The sequence below is a fragment of the Bombus terrestris genome, chromosome 17 (genome assembly GCF_910591885.1).
Source record: "Bombus terrestris chromosome 17, iyBomTerr1.2, whole genome shotgun sequence".
NCBI classification, from domain to species: domain Eukaryota; kingdom Metazoa; phylum Arthropoda; class Insecta; order Hymenoptera; family Apidae; genus Bombus; species Bombus terrestris.
The window spans coordinates 2,726,520-2,751,580 of record NC_063285.1 but is presented as its reverse complement, the minus strand read 5'-3'; the positions used below and the strand labels follow the sequence as shown (position 1 = coordinate 2,751,580).

At 42.5% G+C, this 25,061-nt stretch overlaps 1 protein-coding gene across 1 annotated transcript in view; it reads right to left on the bottom strand.

The window, feature by feature from the left end:
• Positions 1 to 25,061, bottom strand: part of LOC125386660 — a 39,563-nt gene that overhangs the window by 2,033 nt on the left and 12,469 nt on the right. The window contains exons 2-3 of the mRNA XM_048413664.1: positions 12,715 to 13,070; positions 1,760 to 1,860 (exon numbers count right to left, since the gene is read on the bottom strand). Coding sequence (XP_048269621.1) covers positions 1,760 to 1,860; positions 12,715 to 13,070 — 457 coding nt within the window. The remainder of the gene's footprint in view (positions 1 to 1,759; positions 1,861 to 12,714; positions 13,071 to 25,061) is intronic.

Sequence of the window (25,061 nt, the reverse complement as noted above, 5' to 3'; positions counted from 1 at the left end):
GATACTCTAAGGTACAACAATAAAAGTCACTCCTGATTCGAATCGTCCTATGACTCATGTGTCGCTACATATCCATGTTTATAAGAGCAGTAATAGGCCACCTACTTAGCCTTATCAGAAATTATTTTAGCTTCTTTTCAAATCACAGACGATGAGATCAAGGTTTTCGAAAACTTTGTATGATCTTTGAAACGGTGTTCGGGATTTCGAGTGGCCGTTCGTTTATGCCTTGGATAGCACCTATCCGTTCTTTGAGAAATTTCGAATTACCTATCCTCCTCGAGCTGTAAATCTGATGATTCAGAGGTCAGGGAGAAACCCCAGGGAAAACCCCCGGTCCGGAAGGCACGATGCATGGACGAGACCCAACGGCTGATGGGGGAAATCAGCGACATACTAGGACAGTCACCAACAGAGCGTCGTACCGTGCGGGTGAAATACTTCACTCTCAACAAGATCTTACAACTGCTGTGTTCAAAACATCAAACTTTACTTTTATGCAACAATTTTACTTTTACTTTTATACACTAACAATCGATCTATTAAACCTCCTCCACCTTGAGTATTAAGTCATTCAAGGTACGCGATATCGACCAATCGGTTGGGCTTGGCCGGTCGCTCTTTAGTTGATAATTCGCAACAGACGGTATGCAAGATAACATCATAGATACAGATTTTCAGAATGTTGTCTCAAAATTTTCACATTATCTTAAAACTTGAGAATGAAATGACAACTATGAATATAATATTTCGATATGATTAGAATAATAAAGCACTTCAATGAGGTTGAAAGAAGCGATAACTTTTTTTTTTTGACGTGGAGGAAATCCGCACGGACACCCGAGTACCTGCGTCACCCTATAAGTCAGGGGGCCCCGGCCCCGTCCAACCAAACGTCCCAGTTTGGAAGGACGGCCTCGAGGACCCTTAGCCCCGGCGCGCCTGCTCTCATGCCGAGCCTAGCACGCCATCTGTCGAGCAGGGCCCGTCGAGCCCGACCCTCAACGTCGGCGCCCACCGGATCGACCTCGTCCGACAGACCCCGAGTGTGAAGGTAAATCTCGCGACACCTCAGTGCCTGCAGTTCGAAAGGGGGGAACCCGGCGAGCACCGCCGCTGCTGCCGCAAAAATGGTGTGGAAGCCCCTCACTACCCTGATGGCCGCCGTCCTCTGCAACCTCCTGACCTTCAGAAGACTGCGGCGGCTGGCTATCAGGTCCTCTGCCCAGATTGGAGCTCCATAGAGGAGCCTCGATCGCACCACGCCGGCGTACAGCCGGCGCACTCCGATGCCGGGCTAGCTGAACATGTACTGTAGAGATGCGTCGACATCTGGTAATCATTTTACCCGAAGAATAGGGTCTGCGTGTGGCGAGCCACAGGACAGAAACCGTTAGAATTGTCGTTTACACGCGTTTACTGTCGCGTGCCGCTATAACTATTTCTTTCAAGGACAGCTATAGAATTACTCCATACCTTTGTTAGGTAAAAACGTTCATCCCTTGACCGCGGTTACGTTCGGCGACTGGTTATCGCCTCGAGCCCAAGTTCACTATCATAAATCCCGAACAAACACAGTCGGATTGAATGACGACAATTGCTTAATTACGGCTATGGTAGAATCTAGATTAAAGTGTTAAGGGACTTTCCCAAAATTCTAAAGGGAAGGCTCCGGTGTCCTTTCATCATCGACATATATATTATTATTTAAATATGTAGTATTATTTAAGTATGTGTCAAATTTGATATTTCATCTTACCAATAATGGCACTAAAATCTCCATTTCTGTATGTCTCCTACTAAGGTCTGCGTGTGCTGCATGTAATTCGAAAAGAATCAGGCCTCGAATTCGATTTTCAGCTGAAACAAAAAGCTCAAATTATACGTACTATTACTATCCGTACCAAGTGGATGAGATACAATGAAATCGTAAAGTAAAGCATGACGTAAGTAAGCGTACTAATTGATCTGATTCAGGTAGGATCGTGCTCATTGCGCACATACATACGTAGGCAACTGTATGAATTTTTGAAATTGCCGATTTTTATAATCTTATGTAATTGACGATTTTTAAGAAAGCATACTAGTTATATTTGAAATAAAAATAGAGTTAAAATTAAAGATAATGTTTTTTCGTTGCAGCTTTGCTTTCTGATAAATTTGTAAAAGTTTATCAATTGCATGTTTATTGTTTTCTCTTATATATACCTATCATGTATAGCTATAAATGATATGCAGTGATATTTGTACCTACCATATCAAATTGCAAAGAAGAAATATTAGTAGTAATAACATAATATTAATATATCTTCTATACAAGGATTATTGGCAATTATTTACGACGTGGATGAACTTATCGATTTCACTGACCTTGAAATATGTCATCAGGATCAACGTTTTGAGCAATTTTTCCCTATATACATGCCGAGTTATCATTAGGGTTAGGGGCGTGTAACGAATCTTCATTTGGATTAGACATGGTTGTTACGCAATAGAAAAGATATTTACTAGTACAAATATGATTATTACAGAATTTGACAAGTAACCGTGGTAATTATATATTCGAAATGCTAATGGCAATGATCTTAGGCCCAATAACGAATCCACGGTCAACGGGGTAGCCAATGTGCTTTTTTCCAAAGTCCAAGTCGAACTGAACTCACTGGTCCACAATTCAAGTGTAACTCAACTTACTTATCTACAAGTAGATCTGCCCAATGTCGGGTGACCCGACGCTGGAGAATTTGAAGGCTGATAATACAAGGGAAATAAGGAATATGAGGCGTTGGATCGACACCAACGCCGAAATGAAAAGGGAACGTCGTGACAGGAGAATGGTGCCCACCCAGATGACTCTTAAGGAACAAGAGTGAATACACTGCGCTGGCTTGTCGGCAGCCGTTCAAACCAAGGTCGGCCAGTCGGCAAAAGGGAAAGGAATATCGCCGTTGAAAGAAAGAAGAACGACTAATAGGAGAAATCCGAGGCAAGAGAAGCTATCATATGCTGAGGCATGTGGTAGGAACAGACAAAATGCCGAAAGCGAGGGTGAATGGACGGCGATCGACAGGCGAAGAGGGATTAGGAGTGTAGCTGATAAGACCGATGAGGAGGCACTGAGAAATAAAAGTGGTAAGGATGAAAGAAGGGATATAGTAGCAAGGGGAAAGAGCGAAGCGATCCTGGTTAAAGTTGGCCAGGACGCTAACTGGTTAGATTCTTACAGAGAGGTAGTGGGAGCGAAAGATGTACTTGTTAAGAGCATGATACATGTACACTATACATGTGAATGTGTGTGTAAGCGTCAGAGGGCGTCCAGACCTTAGTTGGGACAAAAGACAATAGTCAGTCGTTAGAAGTATCTGGAAGAGTCGGTTGACAACAAGCGTACGTGCCAGTAGGATTACGTCTTTAGAGTGTAAGATATATGTATAACTGTTGTGTGCTAAATAAAGGAACTTATTTGTATTTCCGAATTCCTCCTATATCTTTACATGGTAGTAGAGCGTGGTTCATAGTTTTGCAAGTTATTTAGTGCGTGGTTTTCAATCTTGAAAGTTAGTTCGAGTGAGTTTTCAGTAAGGGAAGAAACCTTCAAAGGTTACAAAGAGGAAAGATATACTTCGAGCACGTAGGAACGCTTGAGTAAGAGATAAGGAATCATTTATCGGAATCATGATCGGAAATCATGATACCTATATTCGATCGTGAGGATTACGGTATGTGGAAGCAAAGAATAACGATGTTTCTCAGGTATAAAGAATGCGAGATTGTCACAACTAGGGTGAAGACCGAAACCGACAGTGAAGACTGGGACAAAAAGGATCTGAAGGCAATAAATATAATTTACAGTGCCATCACAAATAGACAATTGGAATATATTAGAGAAGAAAAAACGGCGTATGAGATAGTGAAAAAGTTCAATGAAATGTACTTGAAAGAGTCGACGGCACTACAGATCGTATGCAGAAGGAGATTGGAAAAGATAAGACTTGACAACTACAGTGATTCAGCATCGTTCTTTAGCGATTTCGAAAAATTAATAAACGAATTAAAATGTGCGGGTGCACAAGTGAGTGAGAGGGAAAAATTAAATTATATGCTGAATACGTTACCCGAAGAATACAGCTACATAACGGATATAATAGATGCATTGAAAGAAGAAAATCAAACGGTAGCGTATGTAAAAAATAAAATTGAAATAGCGGAGAAGAAAAATAAGTCCAATCGAGGAGAAATGCAATCCAACGCCTTTTCTGCAAAAAAGGAAGGATGCTTCAGATGTGGAAGAGTAGGACACTTTGTGAGAGAGTGTCAAAATGGCGTCCAAGCGGGAAGCAGTAACAGTTTTTGGCGTGGGTCAACACGTGGTCTCAGCAGAGGAAGAGGAAACAAAGGCAATACGAGCAGGGGATGTGATAATTTCCATCGTCAATCAACAACCGGCACGAGCGAGCATGGTAACTCAAAAACAGGCACATGGATAGTGTCACGGTGGTCCCGGGAATACAGCGATAGGATAATCATATCTCATATACCTTAGCCATCGAAACAATAACTAAGCAGTAATAGGATGCTAATGTAATCGGCATCCAGTGATAACCCCTCCACAGGAACCAAACCCTTGATATAAAAACCCTCCCAAGTCAATACTTGACATTCTATTCTATTCTGTTATAACATTCTGTATCGTTACTCTGTCAGTTGCTAATAAATTTTGTAATAACGATCATAATTGAAATACGAGTCTCTCGCCTCTCCTGCGGAACGTGAAGTAATCTCGAATCGACATGACAATAGCAACAGCGCACGCAGCACACAGCAGTGAGGTGAACGAGATAAGTGCTAATGAAATAATGTGGCTATTAGGTAGCGGTTGTACAGATCACATAATTAATAATGTCAATTATTTTGATAAATCTGTCGACCTTAAAGAACCGGTAAATATATATTTAGGCGATAATAGATCGATAAAGGCAACAAAAGTAGGGAATGTTATAAGCTATTTTGAAGCATTTGGAAAGCAAAATAAAATAAATATGAATAATGTTTTTTATGCGAAAGAAATGTCCGCAAACTTGATTAGTTTAGGCAAGTTAACAGATGATAAGAACACGGTTATTTCAAAAGGAAATATTGCAAAAGTAATAGAAGAGTACAATAAACTTACAGCGGTAGCGGTTAAAGAAAATGGAACATATAGAATGAAAAGTATATTGAAAGGGAAGGAGCACTTAGCAAACAGTGCCGAACGTATGAGTAAAAAGGAAAGATGGCATAGGATAGGATGCTAGGACACGTAAATTTTAAATATTTAAATATTTTGGGTAAGGAGCAGCTAGTGACTGGTATACCGAATGAATTTGAAAAGGAATTTTTGAAATGTAGGGTGTGCTTAGAAAGTAAAATGCATAATTTACCATTCAAAAATAATCGAACCAAGGCTAGGGAGATAATGGAAATTATTCATACGGACGTGTGCGGTCCCTTTAAGACTACCGGATTCAATGAAGAGAAATATTTCATCTTATTTATCGATGATTATAGTAAAATAGCTAGAATTTATTGTATAAAATCAAAAGATGAGGTCTTTGATTGTTTCGTACAGCTTGTAAATGAAGCCGAGAATTTAACGAGCAAGAGGTTAAAAATATTGAGATGCAATAATGGAGAAGAACATTTAAATAATCGAATTTATAAATTTGCTAGAGATAAAGGTATCAGAATAAATAATTGCCCAACCTACGTACATGAATTAAACGGGACAGCGGAAAGGTATAATAGAACAGTGATAGACATGGCACGTTGCTTGTTAGCGGAAGCGAAAGTATATAAAAGGTACTGGCCGAAAATAGTTTGTACAGCGGTATACTTGAAAAATCGAATACTGGTAAATACTATAGAGAGAAAGATACCTTTTGAAATATTCTTCGGGAGAAAACCAAGTGTTGAAAATCTACATCTATATGGAAGTAAAGTTTTTGTAAGAAGATCAGAACAAAAAAGAGTTTTGTGGCGGCGCACGAGCACGGAACTTTCCAACGGCTTCGCGACACAAAGCGCTATATCTTCAAAGCGTAAGGCCGACGCGCCTAATGTGTCATCGATATTCCTATGGTTCTTCCGCCGAATGTTTGGAAGAATGCACGCGCGGCAACCGCCGCGGTACATCTAATAAACGCGTGTGTAGTAGGGATATCGAAGGGCAACTAAGAAAAGAATCCGTTCGGTTTCGAACAAGGAGTCATTCTGCCTCCAGCCGCGAAGTGCGAAAGGTTCAGTATCATAGCGACGCAAACACAAGCCGAGACACGCGATTATAAACTCTCGATGGTTAATCGTTAAGTGTGAATCGTATGAATTGTTGACTCGTTGATTGTTATAAGTAATAAACTTTTTGTTGAACATCGGAGTATTCCTTCTGCACCTATCACGACATACCACCTCAGTTTCTAAATGGGATAAGAAGGCAGACATGGGAATTTTGTTAAGATATAGTGAAGTAGGTTACAGAGTGTTATTAGGTGGGAAAATAACAGTAGCTAGACGTGTAGAGGTCATAGAAACAGACACAAAATGTGTCGGTTTTATGGAGAATTCATTCGATAAAGATAACGATAACATTGAGGATAATGATTTATTGGTAAGCGTGAATAAGGAAGAGTTAGAAAGTAGGGAAGATGAAAATGATAACAGTCCTGGAAGCTTAAACATCCGTAGGAGATCTACACGTAATAAGAGAAATCCAGTAAGGTATCCAGAAAAAGAAAACATTAGTGAAATCCATGCAAATTATTGTAGAGTAGATATCCCTTGTACATTTGAGGAGGCGATTTGTTGTGAAAATAGCGAAGATTGGAAACAAGCTATGGATAAGGAAATAGAATGTCTTTATAAGAATAAAACTTGAAAATTGGTAGAAAGGATAAAAGGCAAAGAAGTATTAAATGTAAAATGGGTTTATACGAGAAAATCAGATGACAGGTCTAAGGCTAGATTAGTGGTAAGAGGATTCCAACAAAGAAACGTAGCCGATGACATATATTCCTCAGTAGCGAGTAATCAGACTTTTAAGATATTGCTATCATATTGTTGTCAAAATGGATTAATTATTGAGCAAATGGATATAGAAACTGCTTTTTTAAATGGTGAAGTAACCTCGGAGATATATGTAAATTAACCAAAGGGATATACGGACGGAACGAATAGAGTTTGTAAACTATCGAAAGCGCTTTAAGAGTTAAAAGAAAGTCCAAGGGACTGGTATGAGTGTTTTGATAGGTATGTGACGAGATTAGGTTTTAAGAAGAATAACATAGAGTTGTGTCTATATACACGTGGAGAGGGAGAAAATGTTGTTTATTTGTTAATGTATGTAGACGATTTGCTAATTTGTAGTAAAAACAAAAGGAAGATACAAAGTGTAAAGAAGTTATTAACTAATAGATTTGAAATGAAAGATTTAGGTGAAGTCAAAGAATATCTCGGAATAAATATAGAGTATGATTATTTCAAAAATGAAATGAGATTAAGCCAAAAGAAATACATTGAATCATTAGCAAACAAATATAAGTTACAAAATGGCAAATTGTACTGTACACCTATGGAGACCAAGCTAGAAATTGAAAAAGCTGAGATAAATAGAGAGGATATTGGATACAAAAATTTAATTGGCACATTGTTGTATATTAGTGTAAATACCAGACCCGATATAAGTTGTAGTGTGAATTATTTGAGTAGATTTCAAGATTATTGTAATGAGATACATTTTAAATATGCTTTGCGAATATTGAAATATTTGTACCGGACTAGAGATTTAAGATTAGATTATAAAAGGAATGAAAAATGTGAAACGATAGATTGTTATGTGGACGCTGATTGGGCAGGAGATCATTTAGATAGGAAATCGACTCTGGATATGTAATTAGATTGTATGGAAATGTAATCGGTTGGAAGTCTAAAAAACAAAGGTGTGTGACAAAAGCCTCGACCTATGCAGAGTATGTAGCTCTACCGGAAGCGGCGAATGAATTAATGTCTATTAGGGAAATTATGAAAATCATCAATGTAAATTTAGACGATAACCCTGTACAAATTTATGAGGATAACTCTGAAGTGGTAAGTATAGCAAAGCATGGAAATTTTACAAAAAATTCTAAACACATTAAAGTTCATTATCACTATGTTCACGAGTGCTTAAAGGAGAACAAGATAAACATACTTAAAGTAAGTACAGACGAAAATACTGCGGATATTTTTACGAAGGCACTGTGTAGAGAGAAATTCGAAAGGTTTAGGTCATGGATGAATGTAAACTAAGAGAAATGTAAATAGAGCAATAAGTGTTAAAGTTTCTGTTACATAATTTCTCAAAGCATGTAAATACGATTAAGTGTACAGTATAAATGTAAGGAGGCGTGTTAGGAACGTGATACATTTACACTGTACATGTGAATGTGTGTGTAAGCGTCAAAGAGCGTCTTGGCCTTAGTTGGGACAAAAGACAATAGTAAGTCGTTAGAAGTATCTGGAAGAATTGGTTGACAACAAGCGTGCGTGCGAGTAGGATTTCGAGGTCTAAGATATATGTATAACTGTTGTGTGCTAAATAAAGGAAATTATTTGTATTTCCGAATCCCTTCTATATCTTTACAGTACTCAAGGAAACAACTGGTGTGAGGAAGACCAGGGCAGGGCACATCTTGATTGAAATTAATAATAAGGTACCGGCGCACGAGGTTGCAGTGAAACTGAAGACGGCCATGAAGAAGGACATGGAAATATCAAGTAGGGAGACATTGAGATAAAAAATATAGATCCCATTGCTACCAGGGAGGAGCTGACCGAGGACACCGAGCTGGACATCAAGGAGGAAATATGAATTCAGATAAAATCGCTGAGAACCCAGCAGGCGATGGTGGTAGCTCCAGTGAATAGCATTCCACGTGAGAAATCCACCATCAGGATTAGGACAGGATTGACAATAGCAACAGCCAGAATTATCCCGAATGTCCTCAGATGCTATAGATGTCACATGCTGGGGCATAATGTGTACGGTACTGAGTACAAGGAGGGAGCTATGTCGGAGGTGTGACGATAGGGATCACGCTATAAACGGCTGCAGCAAAGAGCCAAGATGTGCGATCTGCGCGGCAGAGAGAAGAGACAACCTGAGACATATAACAGGATCACTGGCATGTCCAGCGGTGAAGGATACGATGAGAGGAGGAAATAGACTTAGAAGATAATAATCCTAATTTAAAGTTTGAATAGGTGTAGGTTGGCCCAAGAGCTAATGTATCAGTATGTCTGCAAAACTAAAGTCGACGTGGTCCTTATCACTGAGCTTTATCAACAGAAGGCTTACTGGTGTAACGATAACAAAGGTGATGCATCGTTGTGGGTGATCCTGTTCAGAGGAAAACATCCAGATGAAAGTACTGTGACAACCAGCAACGGACTAGTGAGCATTACTGTTAACGACGTGCATTGCTTTCGGGGTATTATTCCCCCAATGTCAAACCAGAAGAATTTTACGAATACTTAAGGGAAATGGAGATCATCATCCAGACAAACAGGAAGAGTTATCCCTCAGTGATGATCGCCGGCGATTTTAACACGAAGACTACTGCGTGGGGCGGCTAGAGAACTGATCGCTGGGAGACGAATCCAATGAATATGTTGGTAAAGAATGGTATCGTACCCATCAATATGAGGGAAAGCTATGCGTTCCGTAGGAACGGGAGAACGAGTTTCATCGATGTGATCAGTACGGATTGAAGACTGGCCAAGAAATACGTGAGAGAGAAAATAGCAAATGTGTGGATAGCGTCAGACCATACGTATGTCCTGCATGATTTTAAAACGAGAAAGACGAGGCGTAACCGAAAAAATTTTAGGTATACTTCGAAGGATGCCGATTTAAATAAAGTTATTTTAAAATTTTACGAAATCTAGTAAACCTCAGTGAAAGGATACCTGCGATATGGAAGGTGACGAAGGTGGTACCTATCCGGAAACCGGGTAGGGACCCCATAATACTATCGTTGTACCAGTCGATCAGTATGTTGCCAACACTTAGTAAAGTCTAGGAACATGCCTTCAAGAATTTGACCAAGGAAAAGCTGGGGCTCGACCCCTTCCATATAAACCAGTTTGGATTTTGCAAGAGGAAGAACACGGTGGACGCGCTGCGCCGGGTAGTTGAATTGGCGGACAGCTTCAGAAGAAAAAAACGGATATGTGTGCTTGCAGCGGTGGATATTAAGAATGTGTTCAATGCTCTTACTGGAATAAGATTCTGCTGGAGGCTGAAGCGAGAGGGATGCCCCGGAAGCTTTTATGTCTTCTAGGCAGCTACCTGAAAGACAGGAAGATTGTAATCCGTAACAGCGGAGGGACGGTGAAGAGGAAAGTTTACCCGGGTGTCCTACAGGGTTCTATATTAGGTTCCCTGTTATGGAATCTTTTATACGAAGGCCTCCTGAAGGAGCTTCAGGATATCCCTCGTTTGAATGCGGTCGCCTTTGCCGACGAACTGGCACTGATACTTGACATAACTAGCCAAGAGGAGATCGGGGTAAGCTTGGGCAATGAATGTAGTGACACTGTGATGTGCTGACAATAGATTAGTGATAGCACACGAAAAGACGGAGGTAATCCTGCCCACCGGGAAACATAATCCCAATGTCATGGACATTTAGATTGAGAGTCATCCAGTGAGAACCAAGAAAGGGATCAGATACCTTGGGGTGCAGTTGCATAATTGCAGGAGGTTCGGAGCTCACTTTGACAAAGTCCGTGGCAAGGCGGATTTATTCATGGAGGCGCTGAGGATGTTGCTAGCTAACGTTAACGGGTCCACTGTCTCAGTCAGGAAACTTTACTATGGAATATGGGAGACAGTGGTGCTTTATGCTGTTGATCAGGAAAAACAGAAACATCTTCCAGGGGGCAGCATTCGTAAAATCGTCTACGGCCTACAGCACTGCATCGCATGCAGTGCCGTGCGTATTGACGGGCACAATGCCGATTTACTACAAAGCGGAACTCCGGGCCGAGATGTATGAAGTAAAGAAGAATTACCAACAAGAACATTATGAGAGTCGGTCTAGCGTAGGAATTGCTTCAAATTTCGTGGAAAGGATGAAGGCAGTGAAAGAACGTATAGACGACAAGTGGAGGAAGAATGGAGCACTTATAGAAATGACAATTGGACGAAGAAATTAATAGGGGACGCTTGTACTTTCAAGAAGTGCAAAAGAAATATTGATCATTGGACGATGGAACTATTGGCCGGATACGAGATATTGAACGTGTATCATAGGGCTATCAGCAAAGAGGTTCATTCTAGATGCTGGGATGCGACACAGAAGGAGACGACACGGAGCATGCGTTGTGACACTGTCCTAGGTGGATCCTCGGCAGAACCAAATTGGGGAGCTATGTCGGCACGCTATTGACGACGGAAAATATTATTGAAGAGGTAATCATGATGACAACTGGAGTTACTTATTATTATACATTACTTATTATTATTATATATTATTATATTATTATTATTATTATATTATATTATATATTATACATACTTATTATTACTAAAATGAAGTCACTTGCGGTCGACCCTGACGTGAAGGGGTGGGACACTTCCCCTGACGGGAAGTTCGAACTAAAAGAACCTAATGTGAAATCCGAGAGCCACTGAGAAGAACGGCGTAGATAAACTCCATGACGTGTCATTATTTATTGATTATTTATGGAGGAAAGGACTAAAGGAAACATTAATACTTTGTACTCGAAAATTCCATGAGGTGATTAAAAAAAGAAGCTATGGTCAAGACATGTAGCTAAACTATGGAAAGAAAGAGAACAAAGCTAAAGGCTAAAAACATTATATACTGGTGGACACGGGAGATTGAGATGGGTGGGAAAGAACTGATCAAGAAAAGGTATATTTTAAAAACTTTGAAATAGAGAAGTAGACTACACCTAGAAGAGATTCGTAGTGCTGGGAGAAGGAATGGCTAAAAATGAGCGGAAATGACATGATGTACTCGGTTAAACTCCGACCTAGCCAGGAAGTTAAAAAGCTCGAAAGTAACCTTAGGTTATGCGCGCGCTCATCATCACGATACCCGAGGAGGAGAGAGTGGAGAACGGCGAATTGGAAATTGTACAATTACCCTCATCTCCCGGGAATCCCTGACGTCTAACCAACAAGAATTTGGTACTATTTCGCATTCTTTCTAGGGTGTGCAATTTCTATATATATTTGCAAATATTTGCATATTTTCAAAAAGAGGGAAATTCTCAACTGCCCTAAGCAATGTGCAATACACACTCAGAAGGAAAGGTAAAGAAGTACGGGGGTTTCTGTGAAAGTATTGGACGGGCAGGTATACGGTTGTATTAAATACATTATAATTTGTTAAAAATTACCCTGATCCCTCCGTCAAATTCCTATAACAATAACAACGGTGGCATCAGAAAATATTAATCGAGTAAACAAATTAAATAACAAAATGTTTCCAGGAATTCCTTGAAATCCTACCATCATGTATTTGTATTTGAGTATTTTGCGTATCTATGGTGAAGTGAATCAGCTAATTTTAACACATAAGACTCGTTGAATTTGTCAGAAATGAGTAAGGTAAATGAAGGTAACATGGAATAATTGTCGTTAGTTATCATTTCTTAAATAAAATACATTACCAGGAACGAGTGTCTTGAGCAATTTATCCAGTTTTTTGCATAATTCTATTTTCTCGATGAGAAGATCTTTTTCTACTGCTGCTAATCCTCCAGTTTGTTGTCCAATCAATTGAGCCAGAGCAATCGTTACATCAATGTTGTAAAAATGATTTGGGTGGAGAGTACTTTCGTAACGACGATTTATAAATTCTTTACATGCAATAATGTCATTTTTCTTCATGGTTGAAAGGTATATACCAATATTTTCTAATATTTTTTCAATTTCCGCATAAGGAACAATTGATTCACAAATTTTGCATATATAATCCTGTTCCTGTTCAAAAAAAGTTTTTGGTAACATGTATCCTGGACAATTCCTGGAAAGAAGCAAACAGATAAAATCATTCTTGTATACAAATAATTTGAAAAATAATGTTTCCCAACTTTTCGTAGTATTTTTGTGTTAAAGAGAAAGTGTTTAAGACTTTAAGAGCTCATAATACTTTTCAAGAGAGTGTGTAATTATCATAGATTCTGAAAGCAACTCTTTTGCTGTAAAATTAATTTTTTTTATTTACAAGTGTCTGACATTGTACGTCAGCCACTTCGCAACATATTCCAAATAAGCCACAGCATAGATTTAGTTTAAAAGTACTATAACGTTGCCACTCTCATTCCTGGACCATCAATATAAAAATGACTACTTTATGTTATTTTTATTTTTATTTAGAAAAAATTGTATTTTAGTTTAAATTATGTATTTTTCTTTAAGATTAAATCAGGATTATTATTAATATAAGCTCGCGTTTGTTTTTTACATTTTTTTTATAAAAAATTAGCAACAAAATATATTCGAGGCCAGACACTGCGCATCCACGTGAGTGCACCACATAATCACGACTATCAAGCATAAATAGGGGGCTGGTAGTTCGATTCAGTTCCTTGATTAGTGGCTTCAAGAACCGACTTAGAGACTAGATCTTTGAGAAACCAAGAGACTCATAGTCGGTTGATTCGCTTCAAGTTTAATGAGCTCGCGAAGAGCTTAATCACCTAGAATTTGCCTGATCCGGTTTTATCTGTCTGTGTAAAGCTCTCAAGATCAACTTGATTAAATTAGCTAACGAAGGAACACTTTTGGTTTAAGGACACACTCTGGGATAAATCTAATGTTGATTTAAGGCTGAGTTAAGATTCGTTCCACGTCTAATGATCTAGCGAGGAGCGGAGCTTCTTAGTAGCGATGTTGTTCAATAAAACTTACTGGATTTACTGAGTTTGAGCTTTATTTACAAAGCCTGTCGCACATGCGCAGTCAGTTTAATTAATAAGATAGATTTTAGGCATCTCAATTATCGTACATATTGAAAACGTTTCAGAATATTATAAACTTCCGTATTCAAACTTTCAATATTATATCATTATCATTCAAATACTTGTCATTTCAGTTTATTATATTAGTATTGTTGTATTTATTGTATCACTATTATTATTCATATTATTTTCATTGAATAAATCTCTGTTTAAAGATCTTAACTTGTGAATTTCTACTCTAAACGCGCCACACGAACATTATTTCCACTCTTACTCCACTCTTACGCCACTGATGCTAACCGTTCTTTTATCAATAACAGGTGCCATAACCTCTGAGAGCGCTTCTTCAAGATTGTCGTTATAATATTTATTAATGCCAACAAAAATTATTTCACAGCAATCTAGACGAAGAAGCTTCGAAGTATGATTGAAGCGCGAATTACAAGCTCTTTTGGATAGTAGAATTTCCATTATTCGAATTTATGGAGGAAATTAATGGAGTGACGACTGCTTGAATGAGGGAATTTGTGGATGGTAGAACACGCGTGTTTTATTATCATTATCGTTCCACTTTTCAAAAAGAATAATTCAAGAACAATTACAAAAAGTACAATATAATATAAATTTTTAAAATCATTTATGGATTTCATATTTTTTTTTGACTGCTATGTCAAATAAATTTGTTAATAGCTTGAGCTGCGTTGAATCATCCTATTTATACCTGAAGACAGTGGTTTCCAACGTGGAAGGCGCGGAGTATTGCCAGGGGAGCCGGCAACATTTTTTAATAAAACATTAATTTTCATACCATAATATCTACAAATAAATAAAACTTCATATTGTAAAGCACGTATATGTTATAACAAAATTTTATTATTATTCTGTTAATTGTAGTTTTCAACTTTTTTTTATTATTTAAAACGTGTTTATATTATTATATCTGTTAAAAAAGTAAAAGGTAGGGAGGCGCGGAAAGAAATTTTTTTTTAGGAGAAGCATAGTAGCATAAAGGTTGGAAACCGCTGTCTCAAGACACTTAAGTCCATTAATGTCATGCTGGCCCCAAACGTCTTAGGAATCGTCGAGGAGGACGCGTGGGATCAGTGGCGATCCCAGCTGAACAACGAGAGAGGCGAACATCGAGACGCGGAGGCGGTCCTTCCAAACTGGGAAACATGGAGAAGCTGCCGCGACCTCCCGCTCACCTATAGGATGATCCAGGTGCTCACGGGACACGACGTATTCGGCGAGTAACTAAGGAAAATCAGACGGGAGAGACGGACACCTATCACCACTGCGGGGAGGGCAGGGACACGGCGCAGCACACGCTGAAGCTTTGTCCGGCATGGGAGCTGTCCCGCTACACCCTGTGACACGTCATAGGTAAAAGATTGATCCCCCTCGGCGATTGTACAAGCGATGCTGAGCGGGCCACAGGAATACGAGGCTGCCCGCCTCTTTTGCGAGCGAGTTATGCTCGCAAAGGAACGAGCAGAAAGGGAGAGAAAGAAAAACTCACACCCTTGTAGGATAACGCGATGGAGGGAGATGGCGGTCAGGCGGTCTGGAGCCGCTCCATCGTCGTCTCAACGGACCACGACTAAAAGGGGGGATAGCGCTAGGGACAATGCCCCACCCCCTCTAACACCAAATTCAACAGTCGGAGAATCATTAAAACTGGCTCGAACAAGAGGACGGGGGAAAGGGGTACAACTGAAGACAATTCATAAGAGGTTCCTGGAGCACTCCTATCATACGCGTAGGATGGGCATCGTGGAGTTTTAGTCGGTAAGAGTTCGACATTACTCTGCTGTTATCGATTATTAGCAACAGCGGAGTGTCCATGAGGATTTCTCCACGTACAAGAAAAGAAGGTCCATTAACGGTTCATAAACGTTTCGAAATAAGAAGACTTTATTATGTCTGAAGATCACTTTCTTGTGGACTTCTGAACGCGTTCTACCTCAACACTAAAGTAATAGAAATATATGAAATTATAGAAGGACATACTTAGAAATATTGTGTAATTAATGATACGTTTGGGTGGTGGAACGTCTCAATAATAAATTATTCTGATAATAGGTCTTCAGATACTGGAAGTCTCACTATATTGACTTTTACCGGGAAAAGATACAAAAGTCACGCGCAGCTCGAACACATTGCTTATTATTTGGCTTTTTACGTTTTATATTTAAATCAAAATTCGTCTGTGACTCCTGCATTAGATAGAATGGAGGTTATCAATCCGTTAGGAAGATACTTTCGTTTAGGTAAGAATCTGATGGAGGAATAAAAGATTTGTTGGATCCTCATGTCGGAAGTTGGTGAAAATACGGAAAAATTCAATAAAACAGTCGTCGCAGAACCGGAAAAAATATTAATTCATCTAGTACATCGATGGAAGACGTTTACAGGTAGATGGGAATAACCGATTTTTCTACTAGATACCATTCCGAAAATTCCTAATTTATAAATTTATTGGAAAAGTACAGGGAAAACTTAAATTACGGTATATGTATGTTGTACATACTATCTTCTGTTGGTAACTTTAAGTTAATGTACAGATATACATTGAATGAAACTCAAAATGATGGCGGCAAGCAGAACGGACACGTGCACGTCGCTCCGTAGGCATAACCGAACTATCTGGGTATATTAAAGAATTCGGGCGGAAAGTGCACGAAAGTGAAGTTTCTAGTGCTCCGGAATGAGTGGGAACACAAGAGATAGGTGAGCTCGCTGGTATAAAAGCGAGAGAAACGATTGAAAGTGCTGTGTGTGAAAAGTGAGGTTAGGGGCAGAGCGGGGGCCATCTTGGGTCGCGCGACCGAAGCGCCACCGTGCGGGCTACCTGGGTAACCAAGGAGTGGTGGAGAGCGCCCCCGTGGAGGGCCAGTCAGAACTCCCCGCGTCGAACAGACACGAATCGCATACACGCGGAAGGATACAGTGGGATTATACGACGACCGGCTACGTTGAAGGACATCCATCTCAAACATACATATATATATATATATATATATATGTATATTAAGACAAACACAATATGGACAAGTACTGTAAGTCAAGTAAACTTACGGCTCAGGGGGTTACGGAGCTTCCAGGCCCCGTCGGGGATTCGAGTAGCGTGCCAGGCTCGACCCGACGGTCACACAACGACTGGACGAACGGCGAGGGGAAGGTCGATCCCAGGGCCTCCCCTCGTTCGGTAAACACGACCGGGGACCAAGAAACACCCGCAGTTGTCACAGAGGAAAAGACGTGCAAGAAAAGCACTAGAAGATACCTCGAATTTGATGAAGACATCGCGGGAATCATCGAGGATGTCGAGATGCCAATGCAGGCACTCAAGGATAAGACACCACCCACCGAAAAGGCGACCCGAATCGCCAAGGAAAAAATCTTCAAAGGTGACAAGATCACCAGATATATGAGAAAGTCCCCAGTGGAGGGGAGCGCGTGCAAGACAACGAGAAGCCTGGCCAGGAGCCAGCCGAGGGCAACGAGGGACGAAGCGGCCAGCACCTCGGAGCTAGACACACCGGCGGAAATGTCGGACAGCGGCAGCGAAGCGGCGGCACCAAGGGAATGTCTCAGGAGGAAGGCCATGGCGAACAGAGCAACGGCCGAGACCGAAGGCAACGACGAGGACAGTATCGTCATTAAGATGAGCGAATGGAAGGCGATGACGGAAATCATCACAGAAGTCTTCCGCGAAATCCAATACATAGGTAGCAGACTCTACCTCATGAGCAAAAAGGATACCGACATCAAGAAAAGGAGGGACGCCATCAGTAAAAAAGCGATCAAGCTCCACTCGATGTTGGACGAGATGAGGCTCAAGAGGAACGCGAGGACAGTCACGGCCACCAGGATGACCACCCCTCCGGGGAGGAGTGAGAAGAAGGAAGGAAAAAGGAAGGAGATATCGCCCGTCGAGGGGAAGGGCGACACCAAGAGGAAGAGACCAACGACAGTGGAGGCCTCCTACGCAGGAGCCTGTGCCGGCAACAGCTCGGCAAAAGCGACTACGGAATGCACGGACAGCGATGTAAAGGAAGACTGGATCCCTATCCGGGGAAGGAGAGGAAAAGGAACGGACACCCCGACGGTGGTCAGGAAGACGAACGCAGGAAGGGCGGCATTGGACAAGCCAAAGAGGCCGGAGGGACCGAAGAGGATACGTAACAGACCCGAAGCCATCCTCGTCAAAGTAGGGCAGGACAAGGAGTGGATCCAGGTCTACAAAGATCTGATGGGGGCAAGGGGGACCCTAAAAGAGAGCTGTGCGATTAGGAGGACCAGAACAGGTGACATCCTGATCGAGCTGAAAGCAGGTAGCAACGCCAAAAAGACCGCGGCGGATATGAACACGGCGCTAAGAGGCAAGGTGAAGGCGCTACCAATGCGCGACAAGACCTCCGTAGAGATCAGGGATATAGACTCGCTCGTAGGCAAGGAAGAACTAGCCAGGGAGATAGTAGAACAACTGGGCATAAGCGACATTACTGAGGTCGAAGTAAAGACCCTAAAAATGGCGCCGTGGGGCACCCAATCGGCAATAGTGACGATGCCGAAAGCCTATCTGGCCAAAGAGGGGGCGAGCCGGAAGATCAGAACCGGCTTGACGATAGCCTCGATAAAGGCACTACCCAATGTGGTAAAGTGCTTCAGATGTCACATGTTTGGGCATATCGCGAACAAGTGCACGGCGATAAGCCCTGGAAAGGAGATTTGCAGGAAGTGCGGAGCCAAAGACCACCTGCAGCAAGGAGAAAGGAGTGAAATTTGACCACGTAACTGGATCCCTGGCTTGTCCAGAATATAGAAGGCGGTTGAAAGCGAGTAAATGAGGATACTGCAGATAAACCTCAACAGATGCAAGCTGGCGCAGGACATGATGCACCAATGCGCGATCGAACTTAGGCCGGATATAATAATAATTTCCGAGCCGAACAGGCAGCTACCGCACTGGTTTAATGACACCAAAGGAGACGCCTCGATATGGGTCACACTCCTCAATGGCAAGCTGCCTGATGAAACAACGGAGGTCAAGAGCGACGGGATAGTGGGCGTCCGCGTTGGCGACGTCTTCTGCTTCAGCTGATACCGTTCGCCCAACATAAATAAGCCAGCATACTGCAAATACATAGACACGCTGTCTGCTATGACGAAGAGCGTTGCAAGAAGACACGACAAGGTCGTCGTGGCCAGAGACTTCAACGCAAAGTCAACCTGTTGGGGAGGATCGACCACAGACAAGAGAGGGAGAGTCTTAATGGAGGCACTAAGCGGCCACCGGGTGTTTCCATTGAGGCTCAAGGAAAAGTACACCTTCTTCATGAACGGGAAGACGAGCTTCCCCGACATAATAAGCGTATCCAACAAGGTCAGCGAGATACACGCCGGAAGCGCGGTCTTGGACAAATACTCGGCCTCGGACCATCTGTACGTGCTCCACAGGTTTAAGACGAGGAGGACCCGAACCGTATCGAAGTTCTACAGGTACGTGACCAAGGACATGTCGCCGGAGGAGTTCCTGAGCAGATTCGACGACACACTGAAGAAGGAGGACCTCAACGCGGCTATCGGTGAGGATGGGGCCGAGCCCTTGCAGAAGAGCATCGAAGGTACGAGCGAAGGGATGCTAAGGAAGTCGAACGGTGCGGCGAGCCGCAAGTACGCGAACTACTGGTGGAAACCGATGATCGCGGAACTGAGAGCGCAGGCGCACAAAGCGCTCAGGAGGGTGACGAGAGAAAGAAAGAAGAATGCCGGCAACAACGAGCCCCTCGTCAACGCCTACAAGGAGATCCGTAGGCAGTTAAAAAAGGAGATCGTCTGTAGCAAAAAAACAGCTTGGGCAGAATACTGCAAGATACTGGAGAGCGACCCTTGGGGCAAACCCTATCGCACGGTCATGAAGAAATGTAAAAGCAAGGGACCAACAAACGACATGCCGATCGACATGGTTAAGGCAGTCCTACAGAGGCTATTCAGCCTGGGACACGGACCCCCCCATTATGAGGGCCGCCAAGAGGCAGAGACCGAAGAAGAAGGAGATATTAGCCTCAGCATCGCCATCGGCGAAGGCGATGTCGTCGATGCCGCCGGAAGAATGAACTCCGAGAAGGCTGCAGGAGTCGATGGCGTGCCGGGCGAGATCGCGAAGCTGGTAGCGAGTCGCAGGAGCGAGCTCGTGACAAGGGAGTTCAACGGCATCACCGAATCAGGAAGGATCCCAGACTGCTGGAAGACGGTCAGAGTAATACTGCTAAGGAAACCGGGAAAGGATCCCAGTCTCCCCAACGCGTACCGGCCGATAGGCATACTCCCAACCATGAGCAAGATCTGGGAAAAATGCTTTAAGAGGATCATCGAGAGATGCATCGGGACGGACCCGTTCCATCGGAGGCAATATGGCTTCAGAAAGAAGAGGAACACGGTAGATGCCATCACGCAGGTGATGAAGGTTGCCAACATCTGCAAACAGAAGAAGGTAATATGCGTGATGATCACCCTGGATATTAGCAATGCCTTCAATTCGCTCAGCTGGAAGAGCATATACGAGGAATTTGACAAGAGGAAGCTGCCATGGAAGGTCAAAAGGCTAATCGGCAGTTACCTATCCGGAAGGAGGATCATCGTGAGCAACCAGCACGGCACGGTGGAGCACGAGGTGGCGGCGGGAGTTCCGCAGGGATGCATCCTCGGACCATTCCTGTGGAACTTGGTATACGACCGGTTGCTCGAGAGACTCGACAACATGCCAATGGTCAGAGCAACCGCCTTCGCGGATGATCTGGCCATCACATGTTCCGTCGGGAGGAACGAAGTTGCCTCCGTCAAGGTCAACACGATGCTAAGGATCGCCAACGATTGGTGCACGAGTGTCGGGCTCACCCTGGCGAGGGAAAAGACGGAGGTCATGCTCATCACAAGCTTGCGAGTGCCGAGAGTGGTGAAACTCAGGTTGGGCTCCTCGGACATCGAAACGGTCGATCGCATCAGGTATCTCGGAGTCGTCATCGACTCCAGTCGGAGGTTCGGTGCGCATATCGAGATGGTGTGTAACAGAGCCGACAAGTTAATAGGAGCCCTTAGGGGAATTCTACCCAACATCAACGGGCCGCCCAGCTTGGCTCGTAGGCTCTACTACAATGTGTGGGAGTCCATCGTAACTTACGGAGCACCGGTGTGGGCTAGAGCAGCAAATACCGATAAGAACAGGAAAAAGCTGAAACGAGCACAACGAACGGCCCTGAGCATAACAATGACGGCATACCGTACCGTCTCCCACGCGGCACTTTGCGTGTTGACCGGGAATCTCCCGATTTACATAAAGATAAAGATGCTCGGAGAGACCTACGAGAGGAACAAGATCGATGGGTCCAGGATTGGCACGGGTGACGGCTCCAAGCTGAAGGAGGAACTGGAGGCGATTCGCAAGAAGGCCCAAGAGGACTGGCAGAAGGAGTGGAACAACTACAAAAAGGAAAATATCACAAAGAAGCTAATACCGAGTGCGCTGCTATTTACCAAAAAGAAGATGGACATCGATCACCACACCATGCAGCTGCTAACCGGGCATGGGAGCTTCGGTGTCTATAGGAAAAGGATTGACAGGGACAGCGACAGCAACTGTCTCGACTGTGGAGACCCGAACGACGATGCAGAGCACGCCCTCTTCGCGTGCCCGAAGTGGACGGACAGAAGGATCGAGCTGGAGAACGCTCTGGGAGGGAAGATAGACGTGGGCAATCTGATCGCCACGGTGACCGCCAAGGACGAGAGCTGGAATAAATTCAGGCAATTCTGCAAGACCGTCATGTGTCACAGGAGGGTGACAGCGAGGGCCTGGGAAGAGGCAAGGAGGAGAACGAGCGTAACAACAACTACGCGGAGCAATGAGGGCAAGAACATGGAACAACGAAAAACCGCAGAAGGAGACCAGCCCAGTATTCTGAACTGGCTGAGAGGACGATATGAGCAGTAACTGCCCGAAGAAGTAGATACAACGGGGCACGAAAGGACAACCCTGATGACTGCCGACAGGTTTTACCGGGGTTGTCTGCCCTCTAAGCGGAGGAAGAAGGAGGAGGGGTTTTTAATGGGTATGGCAACGACATCCGACCGACTCCCACATAACCCAGTGATGCGGGTCACTGGGCATGCGTAATAGCATTTTCCCCTCCCCACGCAAAAAAAAAGATATACATTGAATGTAGTACTGTGTTATATGATGACACAATAAGGAAATTCATTTAAAATATCGTGTCCTGCCGCGCAACACATCTACACTCCATCCCTCGCGGCTTGACAGCCAACGGTCTACGTGCCGTCCTTTGAACCCTCCATAGGCCCAAGGAGACAAATTAATATTTTATTTCAACATAAAGTTGAAATCCTAACTGCATTGTTTGCACATATGGTTTAAGTCAAACTGTTTGCCTGAAAAGACTTTCTAATTCTAGAAGTGTTTTCGGCCGGTTATTAGAAAGGTCCTTGGGTTTATTACGCGCTCTTAAGAATTACGGAGAAAGCGGGTAGTGGCCTAACGAAAACAACGGAGAGTTTCCTATTGCTCCGACTAGAGAGTTTCTCTAGCTCCGACGAAGAGTTCCTACGGCTCTCACGGTGCTTAGAGTTCCCATAGCTCTCACAGTGCCTACAGTTCCAGTCAGTCAGTCAGTCAGACGGTCGAGATCAAGCAGTCGACGTCTATTCATTCGGTCATTCGGTTGATTCTGTTGATTCGATTCAGTCAAAGTCGGATCTGATAAATCGCTGCGTCTACTACGACCCGAGAGCTTTCATCTATCAAATTGGCAGTCAGAATCTGAATAAGATCAAGGCAATCCCCATACTCAGCGACGTTACTAGTGTGTGTGATTATACGAAGTTGTTGGAAAATATATAAGTTATAACACTGTTAATCACGGAGTTATATCATTTCAACCACCCCTATTGTCTTAACGGAAATCAAGGGATCGATCTACTCGCAGCGTCGATTATTATAATCGTAACGGGAATTTACGACTCCCGTTGACGTGTTTCCTCGCGATTGCGTCTCCCCGCGATTGGTCGAATTTACATATCGAATGAGTAAAAAAATTTGACTTTACTTCAGGATTTTGATGTAATGCATATATTATATAGGTAATACGTACAAATAAATAGGGAATTGCATATATATGTCGGAGATGAAAGGACACCGGGATCTCCAATATTTTAGTCTCTATACTTTAACTCGATTATAATTGTTCGAGATCTGTGATAATGAGTGTGGCGGCACTCGACAGCATAAATACCACCACTCAACAATAACTAGAGTCGGACGACGGCAGTGCAGTGGTTAGCGCCTTAGGTTACGAACGTTCGGGACCCGGGTTCAAATATCGGCGCTCGTAGTCCGATTTTTCTTCCACGATTCTTAAATAAGAAAAATACAGCAGTACCCCAGCAGCGGCATCTACAGTCAGCTACTACAATTATCACGGACAACACAATACACCTCAGGTCAAATCGTCGGAGTAGTAAGAAATATCTGAGAACGCCATCATAGATAATGTTTCACAAAGTTGGTCCCAGTATGGAATCCTGTGGACTATCCCTCTCCTTATGAACAGAAATTTTATTCATACCTGTTTTAAAATCAGTCAAAATGTGTCTGTACTCAAATGCAGTGAAAACAATTCATCGAAACTATTTTGATTACTTGTGAGAAATTCCTATTATCAGTTTCTCGTAGGATAGGATGCGATTAAATAAATCGCAAGCTTAGCCACTTTGTGAAAATGGATCCTCTCCTTTTTCTAATACCGATTTGAAAATTTGCAAGACTATCAGGCCCCAGAGCGAGACAATTTGGGTTCAATTACACATTCCCGTATCTACATAATGCTTAAGAAGATCTCTGATGGTTGGCAATCGGATGGGGAGGAAACAACTCTCCCTCCTCGGTTTCTTAATAAGAAATGGGCAGATCTCTTTTTATTTTTAGGGAATCTTTCCATAGGTAAAAGTATTGTTATATAGAACGCAAAAGTCCTATGACCTGTTATCAATCAGAAGTTTCACAATTTTTCTGGCTTAGGATTAAATAGCTAAATAGCTGCTACCTAAGGCGACTGTTCAGTTAATGAGCTGAAGAAGTTTCTTAATGGTAATTCTTGTAGCCATCGCTGCTTTTCTGTATCTAAGTTTCCTGCGGCACTTGTTCCTGGAGTTATTTTACGTTTTCCAGTTTTCGTCCTGGTAACATCTTTCGTTATCGTGACTGCACTCCTCCTGCCTCCACTGCTCTTCCATTTCTTCTATAACCATGTCGTTTTGATTATTATTACATTGCTGCTGTTGCTATAGGCCTGGTAAATCTACCGACCTTTTTATATAATACATTTCTCTTTGAGTTGCAATTTTAATTGTTGGTATCTGCTGCTGCATTGTTGGACTTCCCCTCACTATTACTAATCGTTAATTTTATTTCACTTTGAAACACTTCTCTGAATCACTTCACTGGAGCACATGATTGATTACACACGTCTGTTTACCTCGGTTGCCCGAGCAGAACTTTAGCTACCAAAGGTGTTGGTGTTACTGTGGTTAGTGTTCATTGCGTGCTGTGAATTTGGAGTTGTCTCAGTTTCTGTGCTATCCTGTTGCGCTTGTAAGTTATTGTACGCCCTGTTTCGTAGCGGCGGAAACAGTTTACGTTGCCGTTGTTTTCTGATTACACAGCCCTTGTAGTTAGCTGGGTGGTTTCGATTGCAGTTGAAGCATTTTACTTCGTTTATTTTTCCTACGTATGGACAGTTTATTGTTAGGTGCGTTTCTGTGCAATTGACACGCGCCGGGTTTCTATTGTAGTAACTTTTTATGTTCCATATTGCTGACACCGTATGCATTGCGCTATATTTTTTTTATGTCTAGGTAGCTCCACTGTTACTATTGTGTTTAGAACTTTTTAAATTTCTTATATATATTTGTTGCTGTTTTTAGATTCTAGCTTTATTAAAAATAGCGGTAATGGCTGTTTAGTATCGTATCTGGTT